Source organism: Nyctereutes procyonoides, unplaced genomic scaffold (genome assembly GCF_905146905.1).
Source record: "Nyctereutes procyonoides isolate TBG_1078 unplaced genomic scaffold, NYPRO_anot_genome, whole genome shotgun sequence".
NCBI lineage: Eukaryota > Metazoa > Chordata > Mammalia > Carnivora > Canidae > Nyctereutes > Nyctereutes procyonoides.
In genome coordinates, this window is record NW_026575135.1 from 62,450,817 (window position 1) to 62,475,483 (window position 24,667).

The window sequence follows — 24,667 nt, forward strand, 5'->3', positions numbered from 1 at the left end:
AAGGTAAGATTTTATATACTTAAAAAGAATAAAGGTTATTTTAAGAACTTAGAAGTAGTTGGTAAATGTCAGCTTTTCAATTTTATAAATGTCATTTTTTTTTTGAAAATTTTTGAAAAGAATAAAAATATTAAGGGTAGAAGGCACTGAAAGTTAGCATAATAGATGCCTATGCAGGCAGGATTCTTATTTTCACAAAAGACATTTTGGGAAATAAATATGCTATTAATTAGATGGCCACATAACTATTTAAAGAAAAAGCCATAAGTAAAAAAAAATTATGTACAGATAACAAGTACCAATATTCCAAAGATGATACCAGAGATTTATAAACATTTCAGAATCTGATGAAACCTATGGACTGCTTTCCTCCTAGAAGCACACACACACACACACACACACACAGACACACACCCAAACACCAACTTATACAATAATTTCAGGTAGTTATAGGATCCTTGAATTCCTATACCCCAGTTGAGGAGAGCTAATTTAAGTTACTAAGGATCATAAAAATGATGGCTCAAGTTTCTCACTGAACACATCAGTACTGAGAAAAAGCTTACAGACAGGTGAAGTAAAGAAATCTCTCACATTCACAGTCAAATATACACTCAGCAACTCTTAGAAGTGCTAAAAAGTGTTATAGGAGAGTACAGAGAGGTAAAATGTAAGTCAAACCCAGCTGCCCTGAGAAAATAACACATAGAAATATGAAATGGACTGAGAAGGAGTTTTGGGTAGACGGAAGAATATGTGCAAAGGAGGTGCAGAACTCCATGCTACCTCGCAGAGGAGAGGGCCAGTGAGGCTGAAGTGTGGGGGTGGTGGGGCGTTCCTGGGGGAGCAGTGGTATACAATAAAGGGTAGAGGAGATGGCCTTGTTTAGACTGGTCTTTACCAAAAGCAAAAGGAAACCATCCAATAGGCTGTAAACAAGGAAGCTGGGAGACTGGATTTCTCTTTTGAAGAGGGCACTCCAGCTGCACTATGGAGATCAGACTAGGGGGTAGGGAAGAGTCAGGGAAGTAGTTGGAAGGCAGTTCTGGTGACAGATGTAACTTGGACTAGGATGGGACGGTAATGAAAAAGTAATGGGTAGGTTAAAATAGTGAATGTGAACTCTTCTGCAGATATATTTCTTCCCTCGAGAAGTTAATCATTTCTTTTACCAATGTTCTATGAGGCAGTTTCTCTTAATTACTATTTTACAGTGACGGCATTAGCCATTATCTGTCATATTTGCTATATGTTTTCTTCTAATTGGCTTTTTTTTTAAATTGGGGGATGTTTCTCAATTTTTAGAAACAAATCTCTATTTGTCTTCCCCTTTTAGATACTTTCCTCCCATTCGTTTAAATTACGACACCTTCCATCATCTCCACTCTTGCTGGCCTTTCCCCCCATCCTTCATATAAGAATGTATAAGATTTACCTTAACGTGGGATGTGTACACCTATAATTTGTTATGTTCATCTAGTAGCCCGGCAAACCTTATCATAGAGCACATACATTGTAGGTGGTAGACAAATACATAAACACAGAGAAAAGAGGTAGAAAGTGTTCCAAGAGTAGAAAGTCGTTGCATGAAGAAGAGATACCTGGCCCAGTCTGAGGTGAATTAGTGAGAAATTCCTAAAGATCAAAATTTAACTGTTTTGAAGAGGCTTGGGAATTAGTTAAGTGGAAAAAGAAAACACGGTAAGTGAAGACTGCTAAATGCCATTAGAACTCTCTCAGCAATTTCAAAACCAAATGGGCAGCTCACTAGTGTTCCAAGGAATTCTCAAGGATATTAATCCAATTAAACTATTTTATATGTCCTAGGCATACTAGTGAGAAAAAGTCCACCAAATGTTTTCTGGAAGTAGAAGGTTAAGGTATGTTTACGAATATATGCTAAACATCTTCAGAATTTCACCCTTCATTGTAGTCTGTACCCCACTGCCAAGTGAAATCTGGATTTATTAACCTGCAGTAATGCAGTAATATATTTTAGTTTCATTCCCTATTTAATCCCACAAGTATTCATCAACGGAGAGTTCTCTAGCCCTGTACCACCCAAGGGGGTTCCTTCTATCATCGCTCCTTGCCGTATTGTATTACCAGTCCCTCTGCCTGGAATGCCTTCTTCCCCTTCATCGAATCAGTGACTCTAAGTCCAGTGTAAGATCCTTAAAGACAAAGAGCAATCATCACTTCATTTTGCTTTCTTTGGCAACTTTTCCGCCCTACCTGTTTTTCTGGATATTATTCTGTACCATCTGGAGGTGTTGCCTACCCTTCCCAATCTGAGCACAGGTGGTGTGAGAACAGAAACCATGTCTACATACAACTGTGCGTAACCAACAGTAGTCGCGCTCACGGCAAACACTTAAATAGCCACTGAACACAGAAGATAAAGAACTTCCTTTGCAGTGGCTGTGAGGTCTTCATTTGCGGGCTGCCCGGCAACTCTTTTTTAAAAACTTCGCATAAGGGCAGCCCCGGTGGCTCAGCGGTTTAGCGCCGCCTTCAGCCCAGGGCGTGATCCTGGGGACCCGGGATCGAGTCCCGCGTCGGGCTCCCTGCATGGAGCCTGCTTCTCCCTCTGCCTGTGTCTCCGCCTCTCTCTCTCTCTCTGTCTCTCATGAATAAATAAATAAATAAAATCTTAAAAAAATAAAGACTTCGCATAAATGGAACATGATAAATGGGACGGTAGCTGAAGTAAGAAACGTGGTCCTGAGCGTACGTCCTTATAAAAGATAGGATCGCACTGAAGAACAGCAAACTCTCCGTAAAAGCTAGACCTTTCAAGCCCTCCCCTTCACTTTCGGCATCCAAAAGAAGGCAGGTAATGTGTAACGAGAGTTTATTAGCCGCTCGGCCCTTCGCGGAGACTTCCCATACTCCCATCTCATTTAAATCTCACATCCATCTTGCGAAGTAGGCGCTGTCGTAAGGTTCGTTTCCTCCCAAAGTCCTACAGATAAAGATTCATGGGGCCCCCGAGCCAGAAGCAGGTCTCCAGTTTACCTCAGCCACCTAGGAACCGGGAGGGGGAGATCCTGTGGCCAGGCTCCGAGCTCCGGGACACCGGCCTGGGCCCAGCCAGAAGCTCCCCCAGCCGCGCTCCCTACTGTCGCCCCCAAGAGACCACGAGCCCGTCAGAAAGACCCAGAGAAGCCATTCCGGGGCGGGGGGGGGGGGTCCTCAGGGCAGGCCCACAGGCTCCGCGGGTCTCGGCGCCTACCTCGTTATTGAGGTTTAGAGTCCCCGGCTGAGCCATGGTAGATCTACTCGCGGCGGCCGGCACGTGAACTCCGTGAATCACACCGCGGCTCCGACGCCACGCCCCTCTACGGCAGCCTTAGCGGCCCAAAACTCACTCCTCTTCCTTTCGAGCCGACGCCTCAGTGACAGAGAGATCGATTCTTCTAGGGGAAGAACGGAAGTGACTGAGAACAACTTCCGGAGTGGAGCGCTACGCACCGGAACTCCGCGTTCCTATGGAAACTAGGCGCGGGCAGGTGGCCCAGAGGGCGCTCTGCAAGATGTTGCCAAGTTTAGGAGTTTTTCAAGATGTTGATTTTATTGTATTCCTTTGTAGACGTGGCTCGCTTTATAAGGACCATGTTTTTGTGTCCCAGTGGGGGGCGAAAGCCCATTTATGAAACGAACAGCTGAGCGACCAATTTTTGCTTTGAATTTTTATCTGGCGTTTGTTAAGATTCTTGCGCTTCTAACAAGCAGTCCTTATTAGATACAGCTTTTCCTGTCTAGGCTCACGTTATAGCTGAAGCACGAACATGTATTTTTTTTCTGAACACTGTAATAAGGTTGGTTTATTTATTTATTTTTAAAGACTTTATTTATTTATTCACGAGAGACACCCTGAGAGAGAGAGAGAGAGAGGCAGAGACACAGGCAGAGGGAGAAGCAGGCTCCATGCAGGGAGCCCGATGTGGGACTCAATCCCGAGTCTCCAGGATCGCGCCCTGGGCCAAAGGCAGACGCTCAACTGCTGAGCCACCCAGGCAACCCTATAATAAGGTTTAAATTTAGGTAATGAACATTTAAATTTTAAAGGAAAATCAAAAAGAAAAAGCTGAACGTTTAAAGCAAAACGTTTAAGGCACATTTGTAACTGCCTATGGGAATGGCTGTTTTGAAGTATTAGCCTGTAGGCAGAGCAGCCATTAAGGAGTAAATCCGAATTAGATCATCTTTTAATTAATGGTTCACACCTGGTAGTATTGATCGTTAAAATGAATCAAAGGCCAGGGCTACAGCTCCCATGAATTATCTCCAGAATACTCACAGAAATGTAATGACATAGGAACTATTCTTATTTCACAGATATGGAAGCTGACTTCTGAGGAGCCAAGTGTCTCACCCATGGTTGCCCAGCTGGGACCGACCACTGTCACAGGACTGCTGAACTGGTTACATAAATCTGCAGAGCCCAGTGCAGAGTGAAAATGCAAGACCCTTCATTCAAAAAGTAGGAAAAAGTTTTTCTTTTCTTTCATGGTGTCCCTTGACCTGTCATGTGTTTTTATTTGGTATTTAATGGGGTGTTCTCCAAAGCAGGGAAAATGGGTGGATCTAGTGCAGACCATCACAGGTGCCTGGGACCTGGAACCCCAGGACCTAAGGTGGATGCACTTTGGAACAAGATGGCAGCAGTTGCTGGGCAGAGACAAGAAAGTGGGAAGCCAGAGAACCCAGCGGAGGATGCAAGAGGCAGGACCAAAGATGACCCAAGACTGAACCCTTGAAATAGATTTCGTTGTCCCACTGGACTTCACGTACAAAACTCAAATTCACAGATAAAATTAAGAATTTCACCACTAATGAAAGAACATTTAAGCTAGGCCTACTTATGAGCCTCTAGTCCAAAAAGACGACCGTGCCCAGAGCCCATGCTCCTAAGTCATGATTCTGTACTCCAGTTGTATTAACTCAGACTTATATTTGGGTTGGTATGCTTTTAATTTAATTTTATTTGTTATTTAGGTACAAATGTATTAATAGTTGACTTCCTATTTGAATAATGTTGCGCAAAGGTAGTTTTGCCAGGAACACACCATATTCTGGATTGTAATTGTCTTCTTAATCATTTACTTCTTCTTAAAGCTGAAATGAGCTCCTGGAATGTAATGGTTTCTTCAACTCAAGTAGGTAGTAGGCACTCTGTACATAAAGGCATAGAAAAGGGAACCTTAAAGGTAAGTGTAGAGCTTTATGGAAAACAAGTCTTCTAATTTTGGAGAAAGGTGTTATTATGATTTCATGATACTTCAGGAAATGTGTTCTTAATATGAAGTTTGCCTGTGGCTCTTAAAGGCCCTATAGTGCTTTCCCCAGGCCACTTCTCTTGTCCAAAACCTCATTTCTCTAGCCAGCACAGTGTTCTCAGGCTCAGTGTTTGTTTTTCTTCCTTTTCTTAGCCCAGGTTCTCCTTTCCCCCCTGCCAAATCTGCTCTCTTAATGGCTACTTTTTAAGACAGGGTTAAGTGCTATTCATCTTTTTTTTTTTTTTAAGATTTTATGTATTTATTCATGAGAGAGAGAGAGAGAGAGAGAGAGAGAGAGAGGCAGAGAGACACAGGCAGAGGGAGAAGCAGGCTCCATGCAGGGAACCTGATGTGGGACTCAATCCTGGGTCTCCAGGATCAGGCCCTGGGCTAAAGGTGGTGCTAAACCACTGAGCCACCCGGGGCTGTCCAGCTATTCATCTTTTTAAAGAATGCTTTCCATCGCTTCCAACAGAAGGTAATTTTTATCAGCATATCGTTTTTATATTATTTATAGTTGTTTAATTTGAAATTTTTTTCCGTAAATATTGTTCTTTTAGGGGTCCTCGGGTGACTCACATAACATACTGGGTGGCTCACATAACAGAAGTTATTTTCTGTTACATATTTCTGGAGGGTAGAAGTCCAAGATCAAAGTGCCATCAGGCTTGCTTCTGGTGAAGGCTGCTGCCTTCATGTGTCCACAGATGGCCTTTACATTGTACTTACCCGGAGAGAGACTTCTCTGGTTGGTGTCATTCTCTCTCTCTCTCTCTCTCTCTCTCTCTCTCTCTCAGATGTCTTTTGCTTTTAAGAATACTGAGTCTGTTGGGTTCAGACCCTACCTTTATGACTTCATTTCATCTTAATTATCTCCCTAAAGCTCTATCTCCAAATATCATCACATTGGGGGTTTTAGCTTAAATATATGACTTGGAGGGAGGGGACCCACAATTCAGATTACTTTCTTTGAGAAAAGAAAATTATCTCAAAAGTAATCTTTTCTTTATCTAACATGCCTGATGACTGTCTATCATTAGATATTAGATGTCATTGATATTAGGACATTTTGCTGAGTGAAGTAAGCCAGACACAGAAGGACAGATACTACATTAAACATTTACATTATGAATCTAAAGCAGCCAGATTTATAGAAGGAAGGAGTAGAATGATGGTTGTCTGGTGCCAGAGTGAGAAAAAAATGGGGAAGTATAGTCAAAGTGGACAGAGTTTTAGTTATAAGATGAATAAGTCCAAGATATCTACTGTACAGAATACTGCCTATAGTTAACACTACCCTATACTTAAAAATTTGCTAAAAGGATCTTAAGTGTTTTTATCCTCAACAAACTAGTAAGCAATAAAGAGGGCAGGAAAAAACTTTTGGAGGTAATGAATATAATGGCATAGACTGTGGTTTGGCTTCATGGTATATCTTTACCTCCAAAGTTACTAGGCTAAGTATATTAATTGTGTGTAGCTTTTTGTATATCGATCTTACCCAGTGAAGTGCCTTTTTAAAAAAAAAAAAAAAGGTTATGGGCTGGTTCTAACAAGGTGATTGTAGTGCTTTCACCTTTCTCTTACTTAAATGAGTGGGTGAAAGAAAAGTTTTGGGGAATCCTTTCATTTTTAAAGCATGTGGTGTCTTTTTTTAATCTTTAGTACTTGAACAGTTATTAGCATTTCACTCACAACAGAGTGCAGCACAACTGAATGTCTCAATATCAACTGAGATACCACTGCATTAAGTTTTTTTTTCTCCTCTGCACTTTCAGTTCTCTATCCCTGGATGGCAGTGTTGTTCTCCAAATTCCACATTACATTTGAAATTTGGAATGTTAAAGCAATCTAAGTAAATGGCTTATGATATATTTTTCAAATTCAAAAATAGTTGGATCTTTTAGATTTTGTATTTCTTCAATTCCTAAGATTAATCTGTCAGTTTTTAATTTTTGATTTGGGTTGAATTAATAAACAGTAATCAACCCTCTAGGTGAACTACTAATGAATTTATTTAAGATGCGGTTTTGTGTGTATGTATGTGTATGTATGTATGTATGTATGTATGTATATAGATACGTAACATGCTGGAGAATGTAACTAGTTAATGTATAGAAGACAGGTACTTGGTAAGTCACTAGACTAATATGTTTACTAAATTAATCTTCTAACATTTTTTGCCTAAATTTCATTTGAATTTTTATGGAATATTTTGAATAGATTTGTTATAGTATCCCTAGGAAATCTAAAGAAAAGTTTGTATTCTAGGAATGTTAGTTATTAAAATTTTGAAAATGTTTTATAGTCAAGTTTTACAAAATCTAAAGGAATGGAGCTGACACTTAGTTACCAATGTAGTATTTTGGCTAAGAGCTTTGGCTCTGGAGTCAGACAATCTGATAAATTTAATTTCATCTCTTAATAGCTATGTGCCCTTGGGCAAATTATGTAAGCTCTCTGTGACAATTTTTCTTTATAAAAATGGGGATGATAATCAACCTCATAGGATTGTTGTGATGATTAAACAAAAACACAGTGTAGGTTCTAATGAATATTTACCTCTCAATGATTTAAATTGCTATTATTTTCCATTACCTCATTCATTTTGACAGTAACTATGTGAGATAGGCATAGTATATAAGAAGAGGGAATTGTATCTTAGGAATAACAAATATGCCTGAGGTAATAAGAGGGCAGTCCAAGTCTCTTGATGTAAAATCACTGGTGGCGGTTTTATAACAACTTTATGAATATATAAATTACATTAATAACTTATAACTGCCATGCTATTCTTTCCCATTCGCCTAATTATTTATTGATTATTTGGTAATTAATGAATACGTATTATAAATTTTTTTTTTTTTTTAGTTTATTTATGATAGTCACACACACACACAGAGAGAGAGGCAAAGACACAGGCAGAGGGAGAAGCAGGCTCCATGCACCGGGAGCCCAACGTGGGATTCGATCCCGGGTCTCCAGGATCGCGCCCTGGGCCAAAGGCAGGCGCTAAACTGCTGCGCCACCCAGGGATCCCATGAATACGTATTATAAACTACAAATCCCTTCATGTATATGATTTGTTTCTTTTAATTTTTTGCCAGTTAACCCAAGATAAGCTCAAGATTATGCAACAAAGCCTATAATAATTTAAGTCCAGAAAATGTTATTAAAGCCCAGTCTATTCATTTTCAATATATGTTTGATTCAGTTTTAATCAACATTTTTGAGCACCTATTTTGCAAAGGATTTTTTTTTAAGATTTTATTTATTTATTCATGAGAGACATACAGAGAGAGAGAGAGAGAGAGACAGAGACACAGGCAGAGGGAGAAGCAGGCCCCATGCAGAGAGCCCAATGCGGGACTTGATCCCAGGACTCCAGGATCACACCCTGGGCCAAAGGCAGGCACTAAAACGCTGAGCCACCCAGGGATCCCCCAACAAAGTATTTTTTTTTTTAAGATTTTATTTATTTATTCACGAGAGACACACACACACAGAGGCAGAGACATAGGCAGACGGAGAAGCAGGCTCCATGCAGGAAGCCTGATGTGGGACTTGATCCTGGGACTACAGGGTCACACCCAACAAAGGCAGATGCTCAACCTCTAGGCCACCCAGGCGTCCCTATTTTGCAAAGTATTGTACGGTTTTCAGTAGGAGATAAGTTATTAAGACATTGACCTGTCCATGTTCACCATGGACTCACAGAGTAATGACTTTAATAATTCTAACACTAAGGCCAACTATATTAAATGCCATAGAAAGAATATCATAGAGAAGGGAAAGAACAATTTGATTAGAAGACTTCCTAGAGGAGATAGGCTTTGAATTCTATTTTGAAACAAGGCTGACACTTAAATAGGCAGTAGAGAATTGGGAGAAAATTCTCAGCAAAGGAAATTCGTCCTATAAAAGCAAGGTAATAAAAGACATTGTATTTCATAAAGCAATATAAAGGATTTTTCACGCATTATTGTAGTTTTTAAAAACCTTGTTAAACATAGAAGTTAAAAGCTTTTAAATTTCTTAAGTATATTTCCCACTGACACATTCGTAAAATGGTAGTTCTCTTAAGTTACTAAAATTTTTAAAAAGTGAAGCAAAATCTTTTAAGACAAGAATCAAACATTATGAATCTTAATAGACTGGGGGAAATGGGTCTCAAAATATCTGAGGATTTATACACTTAAAGTTTTGCTGCAGTTATATTTAAACAATAAGATGGAAATTTGGGACAGAATAAAGTGAATAATGTAAAAGCCTGCTCAGAGAAAACATTTTAAAATGATCATGACCACCAAGGAGCAAGAGATTTGTAGCAAATATTTTGGGTCACTTGTCTATTGAGGCCAAGAAAGAGGTAAGGTAATATAGCCTGGGGAGTTACATTTAGGTGCTCATTTAGCTTCTCTTTGAAGGAATTTTACACTCTTTTACTGGTAAGGATCAGGGTTAGAGAAACATGCTCTGTTATTTTCCCCAACTCATAGTCAAGATGTTGAAGGTGCTATCTCTGCTTCTTCACTTTTCAGCTATTCCCAAATGCACTGCTCTTTGAATCCCTGTTACCACTCCACTGAAACTATGTTTGTCCAAGTCACCAGTGACCTCCCAGGTACTCGTTTATGCTTTAGGATGTTCAGGGTAGGAGGATTGACTCACCTAATTGTGTTGGCTGTGCCAGTGACCTCCTTCCTCTTTTGTCTCCTCACATTTCTCATTGTCTATGCTAGAACCCTTGCCAGATAGATTTACTACATAGTGCGGCTTCATACCAGATTTTTTATATCTGAACTTAGCTCTATGGATACTACTGATTCAACAGTAATTATTGATTCACTGTTGATCATGCAGCCCAAATGCTGATCGTCCTGGGGTTGAGAACTGCTCTATGTTCATGTCTGTCACAACTGCTTGACAGCACAGGAAGTATCAAGCAAGCCAGGTTATGGGCAAGGTCCCCTCTGGTTGCAAGAAATGAGAGAGGGGCCAAGGATTTTTCTATAGAGAATTTAAAATCAGTTACAGTTCTGACTAAAAGTCAGTCTGCCTCTTTATCACCATGTATTTAGAAATTCTAGGAAAAAAAATGGCGATAAAATTCCCAACAAACAAAAATTTTGTCTGCTTAAGTTCCAAAGAATTACCTCAGTTTTACTACTAGGTTGAAAAAATATAGATGTAAGCTTCAAAATTAGCATTTTTAGCTTTCATAAACTTTGTATTTTATATGAAAGTAAGTTGCAGAATTGCCAGTTACGTGATTGGCCTAGAATACACATAGACTCAGAGACACCTATTCAATAGTAATTTTTTGATTGTTTGGCATCAGTTGACCTCACTTTTCAACACAATTGATTTCCAGCTCTGTGATAGTATATATTCCTGCACTTAACAACTATTCAAAATAAATAAGGATAGCTACATGTGATTTTTGTAGTTATTTTTTTCTAGTATGAAGTTTTAGATGAGGTTTATCAGATAAAAAATTCACAGACAGAATCATCCTTGAGCATTGTACAGTGAAACACTAAGCTTTAAAATCATTTCTCAAAGGAAGGCATATATGGGCAGACCGGGTGGCTCAGCAGTTTAGTATGGCCTTCAGCCCAGGGCCTGATCCTGGGCACCCGGGATCAAGTCCCACATCAGGCTCCCTGAATGGAGCCTGCTTCTTCCTCTGCCTGTGTTTCTGCCTCTCTCTCTGTCTGTCTCATGAATAAATAAAATAAAAAAAAGGAAGGCATATAGGAAATGTGGAAAAGATATTAACTATGCACCATCAACAACAAAAAAAATAGAAAAATGAACATTCATGTAGGAAAAAAGAAATTTCAAAGAAGAATGCCGAAAGAAATAACAGAAGATGCCAGTATTACATTGCCACTAAAAAAATGCCCAAAATAGCAGTAGGTGAATGCCTCAGTGGGTTTTCACTAAGAATGGATACTTATTCTAAAGCAGTGGATTAAATAATACCCATTTGGCTATCATTCAGCCATTTTCTCTGATTTTTAAAAAAGATTTATTTATTTATTTTACATAGAGAAAGCAGGGAGAGGGACAGAGAGAAAGGGAGAGAGAATCCCAAGCAGACTCTGAGTGAGGAACCTGAGGCAGGGCTTCATCCCAGAACTCTGAGAGCAGGACCTAAACTGAAACCAGGGGGATCCCTGGGTGGCGCAGCGGTTTGGCGCCTGCCTCTGGCCCAGGGCGCGATCCTGGAGACCCGGGATCGAATCCCACGTCGGGCTCCCGGTGCATGGAGCCTGCTTCTCCCTCTGCCTATGTCTCTGCCTCTCTCTCTCTCTCTCTCTGTGACTATCATAAATAAATAAAAAAAAATTAAAAAAAAATAAACTGAAACCAGGGGTCAGATGCTTAACTGCCTGAGCCACCCAGGTGCCCCCATTTTCTTTGTGTTTTGCAGAAGGAAAAAGAATGTGTCAATATTAGAGAAATTTATGATGAATTTTAATGTGAAAATATTGTAGTGGAAAATATTGTAGTGTAATATTTTTGACTGAAACCACTGGCATACATCATGGAAAAACAAAGACATGCATAGCATTACCACTTCTAGAAATTATTATGAATGGGAATTGCTGCCATATATTTTCTAAGGTTTAAGACTTTTATCACTAGTTGCATATATGTTGCTTCATGTGAAAGAGACATGATTAAAATTAATTAGAAGCATTCTTGAGCTGTAAGTGAAGAGAAATTGACAAATCTGGCTGTTTTATCTAGTGAACATGAATATATGAAGATCAAATTTTTATGAAGTTTTTCACAAATATGCAGAAGTTCAGGCTTGAAAACAAAAATAGTAATGTTATCATTGAATGTTCTTACCAATATCTAGTAATAAGTTTTCCCCTTTGTAATACATTAATATAATTAAAAAGTATTATGATTTTAGTTGATGAATGAGTATAATTCTGACATGAATATTGATTAGTATTTTAATTTACATTAATGAATAGATGAAAGTGAAAACCATGACAATATATGCTGAAACTTCATTTGTTCATAAAGGAGAAGAGCACTTCTTTGCCGAATTGGATTTGGTTTTTGAATACTGGAAGAACGTTGTGCTATGCACAATGAATGAGTGTAGACACAACAGACTTTTAATGTGCATTATTTTCTCCTTCTTTCTCATAAACTTAGAGTCAATCAGTAAAAGAATTCATCAAGCGCTGATCTGTGGTATTTGCTGTTATTCAGTGTTACTTCCACTATTACCTTTTTTCAAGCTACTAAGGAGCTATCACTGAGTTGGGGGGGATCATAAGCGATGTTCAGTAGCACACTATTTTATGGAGTCTACAATAAAGACCAATCAGTCATAACCTCAGGAACATAGATGATAGTGTGGTGTGGTAAAAAATTTAGGAAGGATACCTATTTTTTATTTTTGAGTGCCTGTTACCTTTGTTTTTAATATAATTTACTTAATGATGAGTTTATGTTAATTAACTGTTAACAGTGGCTATGTTTTACAACAGATTATATTATTGAATTTTTTTTCTCCTTTTGGTGTTTTTTTACTCATTAAGGGTACTCAGCTACCCTTAATGTTTCAACTTCCTTTTGAAACATTTCCCAAATTAAATTCTATGTAAAACTTCACAGTGATCAGTCTGGCTAGAAATATGGTTGTATAATGAAATACATTTAGAATTTTGTATGATTCATAATGTAAGTAACAGTTATAATATAAAGTAAATCCTATGATAATTCTAAAGTAAAGAACTCTCAATGTTAACAGCCTGGATACAATGAGAGTAGTTTTTAAACTAGTTTTAAACTACTTTTCTCCAATCTCATTGAAGCACAAGTCATATCATCTTAAATTTATTAAATCTACTGAAATCATGTATAATAGTTTGGGAAATATTGGCATAAAAGTTGGTAACTCTTCAATATATGTATATATATATATATATATATATATATATATATATATATATTATATATATATATATATATACCTTTTATCCAAACTCCACAACTGAATTTCCAACTGTTTCTTATACACAGAGTTTCTTCAAGATTATATTATTATATACAATATATATGCAATATAGGCCATGTCAGTGATCTCAAGTCACAGGCCACTGAAGTACACTTAATGGTTGAGAATATTACTGGTTTTAGTGAGGGAGAATGTACTACATAGTGAAATGCAGGATGTCTCACTAAGAGGATGTTAGAAGCAACTTATAGCACTTAGGTTTAGTTTAAGTAATTTTGGAGAAGATCTAAGGAAGCAAGGACTAAGCTATAAATTGGGTATTTTCAGGAAGGGACAATCTGTGATTGGGTAGCTCAGTAAATTTTATGTAGAGGAAGGCTAACTAGAGTGAGGAGAAAACTGTAATTTTTAAATAAGTAGGAGTTGAGGGAGGATTCTATTTGGTATTTTATGGATTTCACAATGGTTATCTTTTTGTCTTAGTCATGGTTGACCTGTTTGATGTTGATATTTGGTGAGATCATTAGTGTCCAAGAGCAGATCATAGTTTAGCTGTGACCAGCAGATGGACTTGCACTTACACTTAGGCCGACCTGTGTATTTCAGACCAGGTCTCTCTGTCAGGAGCAACCTTTTTCTTCCTTTAATTTTTTTTTTAACAATACATTTCATTGTTCTGTGTTATTTACTGGCATAGCATTAGTCATCCAAACAAGAAACATTTGGTTAACTATAATCTCTTACCTGTTTTATACCTAATGTTTTAGTGGATTATTAGTCGCCAGTCTGTCGTAAATATCCATGAAATGTCTTTCAAATTCATTCCTGCTCCTCCTGTCTCGCTATTAGTCTGAGATCCCGATTACCTCTTACATGAACTCTTGCAATCCCCAGCAAACCTATCTTCCTGATTCTAGTTTTAGCCAAGCATGTCACCCTCTCACTATTATCATTTTCTTTCTAAAACGTAAATAGGCTTTACAACCTTTACAACCTTTAATGGTTCATGTTATTTATGCACTTTGTTTTGCAAAGTATAAGCACCTTGCCTGCTAATTTAAATCCTTGACGATATGGTACAGCTTAACTTTACCGCTGCACTTCATACCAGTCCTAACAGTCCCTATATATGATCTGGGTCCCATAATTTATTCAATAAACATTTGTTGAAAGTCTTTATTTCACCAGACCTGTTACTTTCCTTAAATTTTAAAATTATAAGGCCATTAGTGTGTGTGTTTAATATCTGTCTCCTTATTGTTAGCATGTAGTTTAGCTCCTTGTTTTAATTCTCCAGTATCTTTAGCAGAGTATCCAGGCTATTAACATAGACCACTCTGTGATTTTTGTGCCCCAGGGTTACATAGTAGTGTAGGGCGGGATTGAATACCTGGCTACATTCAGAATATTCTGCATAAAAAAAAAGCCAGACTTTCTTAATACCCAAAACTATTATTAATAGTAGAAGGTGAATAAAAAGTTGGATCAGTGTGAGCATAAAGGCCGATTGAGCAGTGGATTAAATTAATCCTCATAAAGATGCAGAATTGAGCAAATAGGGAATGACTCTAAGTTAAACTGGCTTTGTGACTCAGTGTTACATAGATCTGAAAATAAGAATTCTAAATTGATATACAAAGACCTTTCCAAGATTGAGCAAGCTGAAATTTGATGAATAACTAGATGCTGCCAAGACCATCTTTAACTATGTTTCAGATCCATATAAATAAGAATGTTTCTCTATCTAGTATAGTTGATCCTTGAATAACACAGGGTGGAAATAGGGGCACTAACACCCCACATTCAAACTACACATATAAAATTGACTTCCGAGAAACTTACCTATTAATAGCTTGTTGACTGGAAGCCTTACTAATAACATATACAATTAGCACATGTTCTATGCTATGTGTAGTATATGCTGTATTCTTAGAATAAAGTAAACTAGAGCAAAGAAAATGCTCAGAAAATCATAAGGAAGAGAAAGTACTTTAACAGTACTGGTACTATATTTATTGAAAAAAATGTATGTTTAAACTCATACTGTTCAAGAGTCACTTGTCCTAGTTTTAAAATTTATTCACTCTGTGGCCCTGGATAAATCACTTCATTTCCCTGAACCTCAGGATTCTCACCTGTAAAACTAGGGTAGTGGATGGATGCTCTACATAGACTGTCTTAATTCCATTAGATAAAAAGCATAGCAGGTACTGCTGCAAACCAAATGCTTTGGAAGTCCATCTCACATTTCTTGCATTTAGTGGTGGGTTTCCACTTACCCTTACTTACCCTTATTTTCTTTTAATTAAAATAAATATCTGTCAAGGGTAATTTAAGGTGTTTCCTACTTTTAATTTCTGCTTCTTTTATATAAAAGAACAAATCCAGTCCAGTGAAACATCAGAGTAGGTCCTTGAGGGGTTCAGCCGGCATAGAGTTAGCTCCTGGACCACTAACTTCCTTTTATTCCCTATTGCCTTCCCCCATACCTTATCTTTAGTTGGTCTTACTTTTTTTTTTTTTTTTAATTCTTTGAAATATGGATTGCAGGGCACCTGGGTGGCTCAGTCAGTTAAATGTCTGCCTTCAGCTTAGGTCATGATCCCAGGGTCCTGGGATGGAGTCCCACTTCCGACTCCCTGGTCAGTGGGGAGTCTGCTTCTCCCTCTCTATTGCTCCCCCTGCTTGTGCTCTCTCTTTGTCAGATAAATAAATAACATCTTTTAAAAAATATGAGTTGAAAAAAACTATTCTTGAAATATGGATTGCTGAACTTTCTAGTTTCAGTCTTTTTCTTTTAGTTTACAATATCCTAGATGGATAATTCTATAATTGTGACCGAGACTGAGTTTCTTCCGTGATTTATTTTCCTCATTTGGTAATGTAAAAGAATCAATGATTTCTTTTAAAGCTGGGACAGATAAAAATATATTCAACTACCCAGAATATAGACTCTACTTTAGCCTCCTTTAAAATAGGTTGGTCATTTTACCATATCTTACATTTATATCCCTTTATTAGGGATAAGTTGTAGGTATATATTATGTTCAAGTGAATGTACCTTCTGTTCTTCCTGTTGGCATAATGTCAGGAGCTCCAGCAATGTTTAAAAATATGTAGATAAAGACCACATAAAGTAATGGTGAGGTCAAAATTTAGAAGGAATTTGAGTTCCCGATTACTTCATTAAACTGTTTTACCAAGTCTGGGCTTTTTCTGAATGAAAGAGATAAAAAACAAAATTTGTGTGTTTAAGCCACTGTAAATTTGGGTTTTCTGTAACATTAGGATGAACCTAATTTTTTCTGATATAGTCATAATAGTAATTATATTTTAAAAAATTCTGTTGATTTATCTACTCATATATTACTTTATTTTCAAGTCATTTTTTCTTGTTGTTTAATGTCCATCTGTCCTTTAAAAATGCTTATATTTTTATGTTCTACAGCTGCTAGGCTTTGATTCCTTAAGTGTTGTCTCAAAATATTAAAGATCAGGTTAGAAAAAACATTGTAAACAGGTCTCTTGTTGGACCCTGGCTCACGGGTGCCAACGTGGCCCGGTGGACGCCCCAGAGACCCAGACCCCAGACAGGCAGATGCAATCAGCAAGAGGGTTTATTGAACGTTTGCGCAAATGGGCTCTCCGCCTCCGAGGAGGAAAAGAGCCCTGATTAGCAATTACAGGGATCTTTTAAAAGGCAAAAGGAAAGAAACTGCCTAAAGACAAAAGAACCGCGGGAGTCGCATGGCATCCAGGTTGATTTTGGGGAGGGTCAACATGAACCTATTCAGGGACATTCCAATCAGGGTGTGGGGGGGGGGAACGGTTTTCTTATTGTAAACAGAATGCTTTTAGTTGCTAAAATTTCAGGAAGGCGCCTGGATGGGCTGCCTCTGGATTAGGGCTGGCCCTACTTACAAGGGGGGAGGTTTCTTCATTCCCTCCTCTTGTTTGGGCTGATTTTATCCATAAAATCTTAGGGAACATTTATTTTTTCAGTTTGGAGGGCTCGACATTGCTGAGTTAATACCAGAGCTTGGGTAATAGACAATCTTTCTCGGATGAACTGGAGCAGCCGGTTGAGGACGCAGGGGCCGAAAGTTAGCAGCAGGAGCAGGATAACTAGAGGGCCCAGAGATTAGGGCGAGATTAGGGTGGTCAACCAGGGAGACTGATTAAACCAGCTTTCAAACCCGCCCTGCTGGGCCTCCCGGTCCCTTTGTCTTTTATTTAACCTTTCCCTGAGTTTGGCCATGGAGTCTCTGATGACTCCAGAATGGTCTGCATAGAAACAGCATTCCTCTCCCAGGGCCGCACACAGTCCTCCCTCTTTCAGGAATAGTCAATCCAAGCCTCTCCTGTTGTGAAGTGCTACTTCTGAAAGTGAGGGGAGGGACTGTTCTAGCTTAGAAACGGACTGCGCTATTGTCCGTAGATCCTCATCTACAGCTGTTTGGAGTTCTAGATAACGTCGTGAGCCCCGGATCAGAGCAGCTGCTCCAGTACCCACCCCAGCAGCGACCCCTAGTCCCAACATAACGGCTAAGGTTAGGGAGACAGGTTCGCGCTGAAAACGGGTGGGATGTTTATCATACTGATTTTCTAGAGTTTCAGCAGGGTGATACAACACCCTGGGTATGATCTGCACCATGACACAGAAGTCGTTTGAGCTATTTAGAACCTTAGCCGACACACAGGGGGTGAGGCCTTTGTTGCATGCCCACCAAGTTCCCGGCTGGGGCTCCAGGTAAGAATCAGTCCCCAAAATCGGGGTGGTAGTGTTGCAGAGTCTCTGGTAGCCCCGGGGGGGTGTTCCTATGCAGGTTCCCTGTCCTGTAACTTCTGTAAGGGTGAATTGTGGTTGGGAGTCGGGTGTGCATCCCTGAGTGCTAGTGATGTTATTATAGGTCCCTGAAGTAGCAATTCCCTCATAATAAGGGGGGGGGAGCAAGGCAGAGCCAGCAGGATTTAGTTACATTGGGGCTGGTTCGATTAAGGGCCAGGAATGCCCCTATGATAAGATTTGTCCGGTCTCGGGTGACGACCGAGGGGTTGGAGTGAGTGGGTGTGGCACTCCCTGCGGCTAGGGCCGGGGCTAGTGGTTTAGCAGGAGCTCTTTGTTCCCCGAGGGCCGCGTTAGGCCCAATCGCCATGGAACCTGAGTCCCCACGTATATCCATTGGCCCAGTAAGTAGCCCTTTTTCCGGGTTCCGTGAAGGATATCCGTAGGGGATGACACCACCCTTGACAGGGCCCATAATTAAGGGTTTTCCATTTGCTAAATGTCGGGTGAGTATAGTTAGCCTTGACAGTGATATAATCCCAGGAGGAGGAGGGCCTCCATCCTGTATCCCCAGTAGTTTCGCACCCCCAATTTTTACAATAGAAATATTCCCCTCCTCCACAGGTGGGATTTAGCCTGCGATCTCTGTGGTGCCCGGGACAGACATAAAAGGGAAGAGTGCTTAGCATGGCCCTTCTATCAGGCGTGCCACATCCTCCCCATGGGTCTAATCCCAGTCGCCCTGGAGGGCTTTCTTGGTTAGGGGCTCTAGAGGTGTCGAAGTATCCCTCGAGGTCCCATGGGCTAGGGGCCCCTATGGTTAGCTTGCATAGGTCAGGGTATAGGTTAGGCCACCAGGTTCCCACGGGGGCGGTCTTAGTTATAGACCAGACCTCGTCACCCCCAGACGTTAGTACCTGCCAGGTTAACCTTTTGAGGGCATGAGGGTCACCTTTGGTGGAGGTGAAGAGCGCTAGGAGAGGTAGGAATATAACAACTGTCATTGAACAATTTTTGAAAGTCTTATCTTGAGCGGGTTTTGGGTGCGGTGGAGCTTCCATTGGAGTGGCTCGTCCGGTCCTGGCTGGTGTCAGCGGTGCTCGTTGATGGGGCGCGCTGGACGTGTGAGGCGTGGACCCAAGCAGCAATGCCGTCTACCTTTAAGGCGGTTGGGGTGGTCAGTAGTACAGTATATGGGCCCTTCCAGCGGGGCTCAAGCGTCCTGGACTGATGTCTCCTGACATAGACAGAGTCACCGATCTGGAACGGGTGTGGGCCGGTTGTGTCTCCCGGGCGGTAGACAGCCGCAAGGGGTTTCCAGCTCTGGTGCTGGATAATCTGGAGCGCCTTTAGCCTGTCCTGTAAACCGGGAGTGTTAGCAAGAGGGTCAATAGCAGAATCTAGTAAGTCCGTTACTGGTGGGGGACCTCCATAGAGAATCTTGTAAGGAGTTAGCCCATGGCGCGCGGGAGTGTTCCGGACTCGGAACAGAACCATAGGGAGGAGTTGGACCCAGTCTCTAGTGCCAGTCTCCAATGTCAATTTAGTTAGGGTCTCTTTAATTGTTCTATTCATTCTTTCTACCTGACCTGAGCTCTGGGGTCTGTATGCACAATGTAATTTCCAATTTATCCCCAGTAATCTGGCCACCAACTGACTTACCTGGGAGACGAAGGTGGGGCCGTTGTCTGACCCTATTACCTTGGGCAGTCCAAACCGGGGGAAAATTTCTTCCAGGATTTTCTTGACAACCACCTGGGCGGTTTCTCGCTTGGTGGGGAAAGCTTCTGTCCAGCCATTTCGTAGAAAGCTACTCCCATGGGTGTACCAGGTTGCTTCAGCATCTGGCAAAGGCTGGTCCGTCAAGTCCCCTCTGGTGCCATGGACTTCAGCTAGGATCTGGTGGCAATCATGCATTACTAGGGAGGGGGACTCGGTTTCTGGAAGCAAGGTGGCCGGGTTTAGAGATGTAGCCGTTCCAAACTGTATCCGCTCAGAATTCAGTAACATGGCCTGATAATGGGTGACCCGGGCATTTGAGAGCCATCGATCAGGGGGCTGGCGGATGACTGTCTCTACGGCGTGGGGGGCCACCACAGTGAGGGGTTGGCCAAAAGTCAACTTGTCTGAGTCTTTTACCAGGACTGCCACAGCCGCTATTATTCGGAGACATGGGGGCCATCCTGCAGCAATGCTGTCTAATTTTTTTGAAAAGTATGCCACGGGCCTTTTCCAGGGTCCCAGTTTTTGAGTTAGGACCCCTTTGGCTATTCCATTATGTTCATCAACATATAGCGTAAAAGGCTTGGTTACATCTGGGAGGCTCAGGGCAGGGGCGGTCAATAAGGCCCTTTTTATTTTGTCAAAAGCCAATTGCTGCTCCTTTCCCCAGTGGTAGGGGGTGTTGGATTTCGTGAGAGGATATAGGGGAGCCGCCATCTCCGCAAACCCGGGTATCCAGAGGCGGCAGAACCCAGCACTGCCGAGGAACTCTCGTAGTCCTTTGGCATTAGTGGGTGCTGGGATCAGGGCTACAGCCTTTTTGCGGCTCTCCGTCAGCCACCTCTGGCCTCCTTCCAGGAGATATCCCAGATAGGTCACTTGTCTCTGGCCTATTTGGGCCTTTTTGGTGGAGGCCCTATACCCCAGTTCTCCCAGTCTCTCAAGCAGGGCCCCCGTACCTTTTACACAATTCTGTTCTGTCCTAGCTGCCAGGAGCAAATCATCCACGTACTGCAGAAGGATGAGGTCCGGATGGCCAACTCGGAAATCTGCCAAATCCCGATGCAAGGCCTCATCGAACAAAGTAGGGGAGTTTTTGAATCCCTGCGGCAGCCTTGTCCAAGTGAGTTGTCCTGAGAGTCCCGTCTCAGGATCTTTCCATTCAAAAGCAAAAATAGGCTGGCTTTGAGAGCTTAACCTCAGGCAAAAGAATGCATCTTTTAGATCTAACACCGTATACCAGACATGGCTTGGGGGTAAGGTGCTGAGCAAGTTGTAGGGATTCGGCACCGTGGGATGTATGTCCTCTGTCCTCCAGTTAACCTCTCGTAAATCTTGTACCGGCTGGTAATCTCCTGTGCCGGGTTTTTTTACGGGTAATAGAGGAGTATTCCAGGGCGACTGGCAAGGTATTAAAATGCCCAATTGTAATAGTCTCTGTATATGTGGCCGAATGCCTTCTTTGGCCTCTTTGCTCATTGAATATTGCCGGATCGATATGGGGGTGGCCGAGGGTTTTAAGTTTATAATTATGGGCGGCTGGTTTACAGCTAGTCCCATTCCGGCCGTTTCCACCCAGGCCTGAGGGTAGTTAGTGAGCCATTCAGAATCTAGGGGCTGGACGGACGGTGAGAGTCCTCGTGCAGCCGGTGTTCATCCTCTAGGCGCAAGGTCAGTACCTGGAGGGGCTGCCCTCCCGCGCCAGTAATAGTGGCCCCTTTTTGCTGAAAATGTATCTGGGCCCCTACTTTTGAAAGAAGGTCTCTGCCTAGGAGAGGGTAAGGGCAGTCTGGGACCAGTAAGAAGGAATGCGTTACTTGCCCAGTGCTCAGGTGGACCTTCCGTTCGGTTGTCCATCGATATAACTTGCCTCCAGTTGCCCCCCTGAACCCAAGACGTTTTAGAGGTCAAGGGTCCTTTTGCCTCAGTTAAAACTGAATGTTGAGCTCCCGTATCGACCAGGAAGGTCACCGGCTGTCCCCCCACTTTAAGGGTTATCCGAGGCTCGGGGGGGGGGGGTTCCTGGCCCTGACACCCCTAATCTTCATCTTCTAGGGACAAAACAGGAATGGGCTTCTTTTTAGGTCCCTGCGTTTGGCCCTTCCTTGGGCAATCTTTAACCCAATGTCCTTTTTCCTTGCAGTAGGCACACTGGTCTCGTTCAACCCGTGGTCCTCTTTTGTCTCCCAGGTCCCTACTCTGTCCTGACTTACTCTGCCCTGAGCCCTGTACTACGGTGGCCAGTATCCTAGTCAGCTCTTTATTACGTCTTTTATCTCTCTTATCCTCCCGTTCCTCTTGCTCTTTACGGATCCTTTCCTCCCTTTCCTCTAGGGTTTCTCGCTTGTTAAAAACCTTCTCTGCCTCTTTCACTAAGTCCTGTAAGGTGTACCCCTGAAGTCCCTCCAACTGTTGTAACTTATTACGAATATCCGAGGCCGACTGTCCAATGAAGGACATAATTACATCTGGTTGGCGGTCTTCAGCCAAGGGGTCAAAGGGAGTATCCATGCGGTAGCCTTCTATTAACCTCTCCAGAAAACCTGCCGGCGTCTCCTCTTTTCCCTGCACTATAGCACGTACCTTTGCCAAATTGGTGGGGCGACGCCCTGCCCCTTTGAGACCCGCTAGGAGTACCTGGCGATAGAGACGACGCTCCCTACCAGCAATGGTGTCGTAGTCCCAGGTCGGGCGAACCAAGGGGAAAACATCCTCAATCTCATTAGGCAGCTGGGTCGGCCTCCCATCCGCCCCCGGGACGTTTTTCCGAGCTTCGAGGTAGACGCGCTGTCTCTCCTCCGTGGTGAGGAGAGTCTGCAGGAGCTGTTGGCGGCCATCCCAGGTCGGCTGGTGGGTCAACAGAATTGACTCAATTAATCCGGTTAGCGCCTGGGGGTCTCGGGAGAAGGAGGGGTTATGAGTTTTCCAGTTGTAAAGGTCAGAGGCAGAGAACGGCCAATATTGCATCTGGCCGCCTACTGACCGGAGGGGAAATGCCTGGGAGGTCCAGACGTCTTCCGACTCTCCCCCGCGCTCTCGCCGGAAGCGGAGGCGACTGGCGAGCGGGGGTGAAGCGAGGGGTGGCCCCTCTGCCCCCGTAGAGTCGGGGGACGGAGCTGAGGGAGCGGAGGGAGAGGTAGGGGCCTCCGAGCGGGGCGTTGGGGGTTGGGCATAAGGGGGAGGGGAGGAGTCCAAGAGAAGGAGACTGTCCTGGTCCCCTGGGAGCACAGGCGGCTCCTTAGGTTTTGATTCAGGAAATTTTAGGGGGCAAAGGGTGGATGGAGAGGAGGGGCGGGGAATTGGGGGAGTGTGGCAGGGAGGGGGTGAGGGTCTCGGGCCGGTCCCCCCTGAGAAGGGACAAAGCATTTTATCCAGGGGGGTGGATTCTTAGCGAGATCCTCCCATACTATGATGTACGGCACCTGATCGAGGTGTCCATTGGGTCCTGACTGGAAGACCAGGGCCTTCACCTGCAAGATAATATCAATATTAAAAGTTCCGTTCCTGGGCCACCCGACGTTGAAAGCTGGCCACTCTGAGGAGCAGAAGGTGACCCATCTTCGTCTTCTGACTTCGACCAAAACATTGTGTGCCCGGCCGGCGACTTCTTTCCAGTGATCTAGAGTGAGGCTTAAAGGGGTGGTTACAGTCTGCCCCATGGGTGTAGAGAAGGGGTGAGCGGTGAGGAGGAGGACAGGAGAGGAAGAAAAACACAGAACGAACAGACGCACACGAACGACAGGACTGGCGGGGCAGACTCGATGAGCGTTGCGTACCTCTGACTTCGACCGAAGATTGTGTGCCCGGCCGGCACTTCTTTCCGTGATCTAGAGCGGGCTTAAAGGGTGTTACAGTCTGCCCCATGGGTGTAGAGAAGGGGTGAGCGGTGAGGAGGAGGACAGGAAAGGAAGAAAAACACGGAACGAACAGACGCACACGAACGACAGGACTGGCGCGGCAGATTCAGATGGGAGCGGTCGCGAACCACGACCCTCCCCGAAGAGGAGGGAGTGCCGGGGCTCCGTTCCTCTTCCAGACCACTCCGGAGTCCGACTCCGGAGGGGGACCAGGGGTCTCGGGCACGTCTGCCTCCCCCGCTGGTCCAAATACAGAATACAGAGTACAGCGTCCTGCAGGCACAATACAGACCCGGCACAAAACAGACCCGGCCAGTCAGACAAACGGACGAGACAGATATGACATTTAGCGAGCTCGGTCTTACCTCCTACCGGTCTTAGGATTGAGTCTGGGGCGTCTCAGATCCCGGACGAGCCCCCAAATGTTGGACCCTGGCTCACGGGTGCCAACGTGGCCCGGTGGACGCCCCAGAGACCCAGACCCCAGACAGGCCCAGACAGGCAGATGCAATCAGCAAGAGGGTTTATTGAACGGTTGCGCAAACGGGCTCTCCGCCTCCGAGGAGGAAAAGAGCCCCGATTAGCAATTACAGGGATCTTTTAAAAGGCAAAAGGAAAGAAACTGCCTAAAGACAAAAGAACCGCGGGAGTCGCATGGCATCCAGGTTGATTTTGGGGAGGGTCAACATGAACCTATTCAGGGACATTCCAATCAGGGTGTGGGGGGGGGAACGGTTTTCTTATTGTAAACAGAATGCTTTTAGTTGCTAAAATTTCAGGAAGGCGCTGGATGGGCTGCTTCTGGATTAGGGCTGGCCCTACTTACAAGGGGGGAGGTTTCTTCACTCTATTCATTTATTTGCTTTCTTTCAGGGATTACAGCTCAGTTATATATGACAATTATATGTGAAATTCCTGCATCTTATTCAGTATTCTAGTTCATGGCTTTTTTTTTTTTTTGATGTTCTCAGTGTCAATGTTAATTTTGCTTTTTCTGAACAAGATATATTTTATGAGTATTTGAGTTTCA

At 42.7% G+C, this 24,667-nt stretch overlaps 2 protein-coding genes across 2 annotated transcripts in view; both read right to left on the reverse strand.

Moving 5' to 3' along the window:
* SRFBP1 (serum response factor binding protein 1) overlaps window positions 1–3,324 on the reverse strand; it is a 66,978-nt gene extending 63,654 nt beyond the window's left edge. The window contains 1 exon segment of the mRNA XM_055302164.1: window positions 3,236–3,324. Within this exon segment, the coding sequence (XP_055158139.1) occupies window positions 3,236–3,271 (36 nt within the window). The 5' untranslated portion in view covers window positions 3,272–3,324.
* The window catches only part of LOC129494628 (uncharacterized), a gene marked incomplete at its 5' end in the record, with an annotated part of 613,327 nt that extends 590,655 nt beyond the window's left edge, over window positions 1–22,672 (reverse strand). The window contains 3 exon segments of the mRNA XM_055301528.1: window positions 19,946–21,412; window positions 21,415–21,663; window positions 21,665–22,672. Coding sequence (XP_055157503.1) covers window positions 19,946–21,412; window positions 21,415–21,663; window positions 21,665–22,672 — 2,724 coding nt within the window.
* Window positions 22,673–24,667: the final 1,995 nt, after the last annotated feature.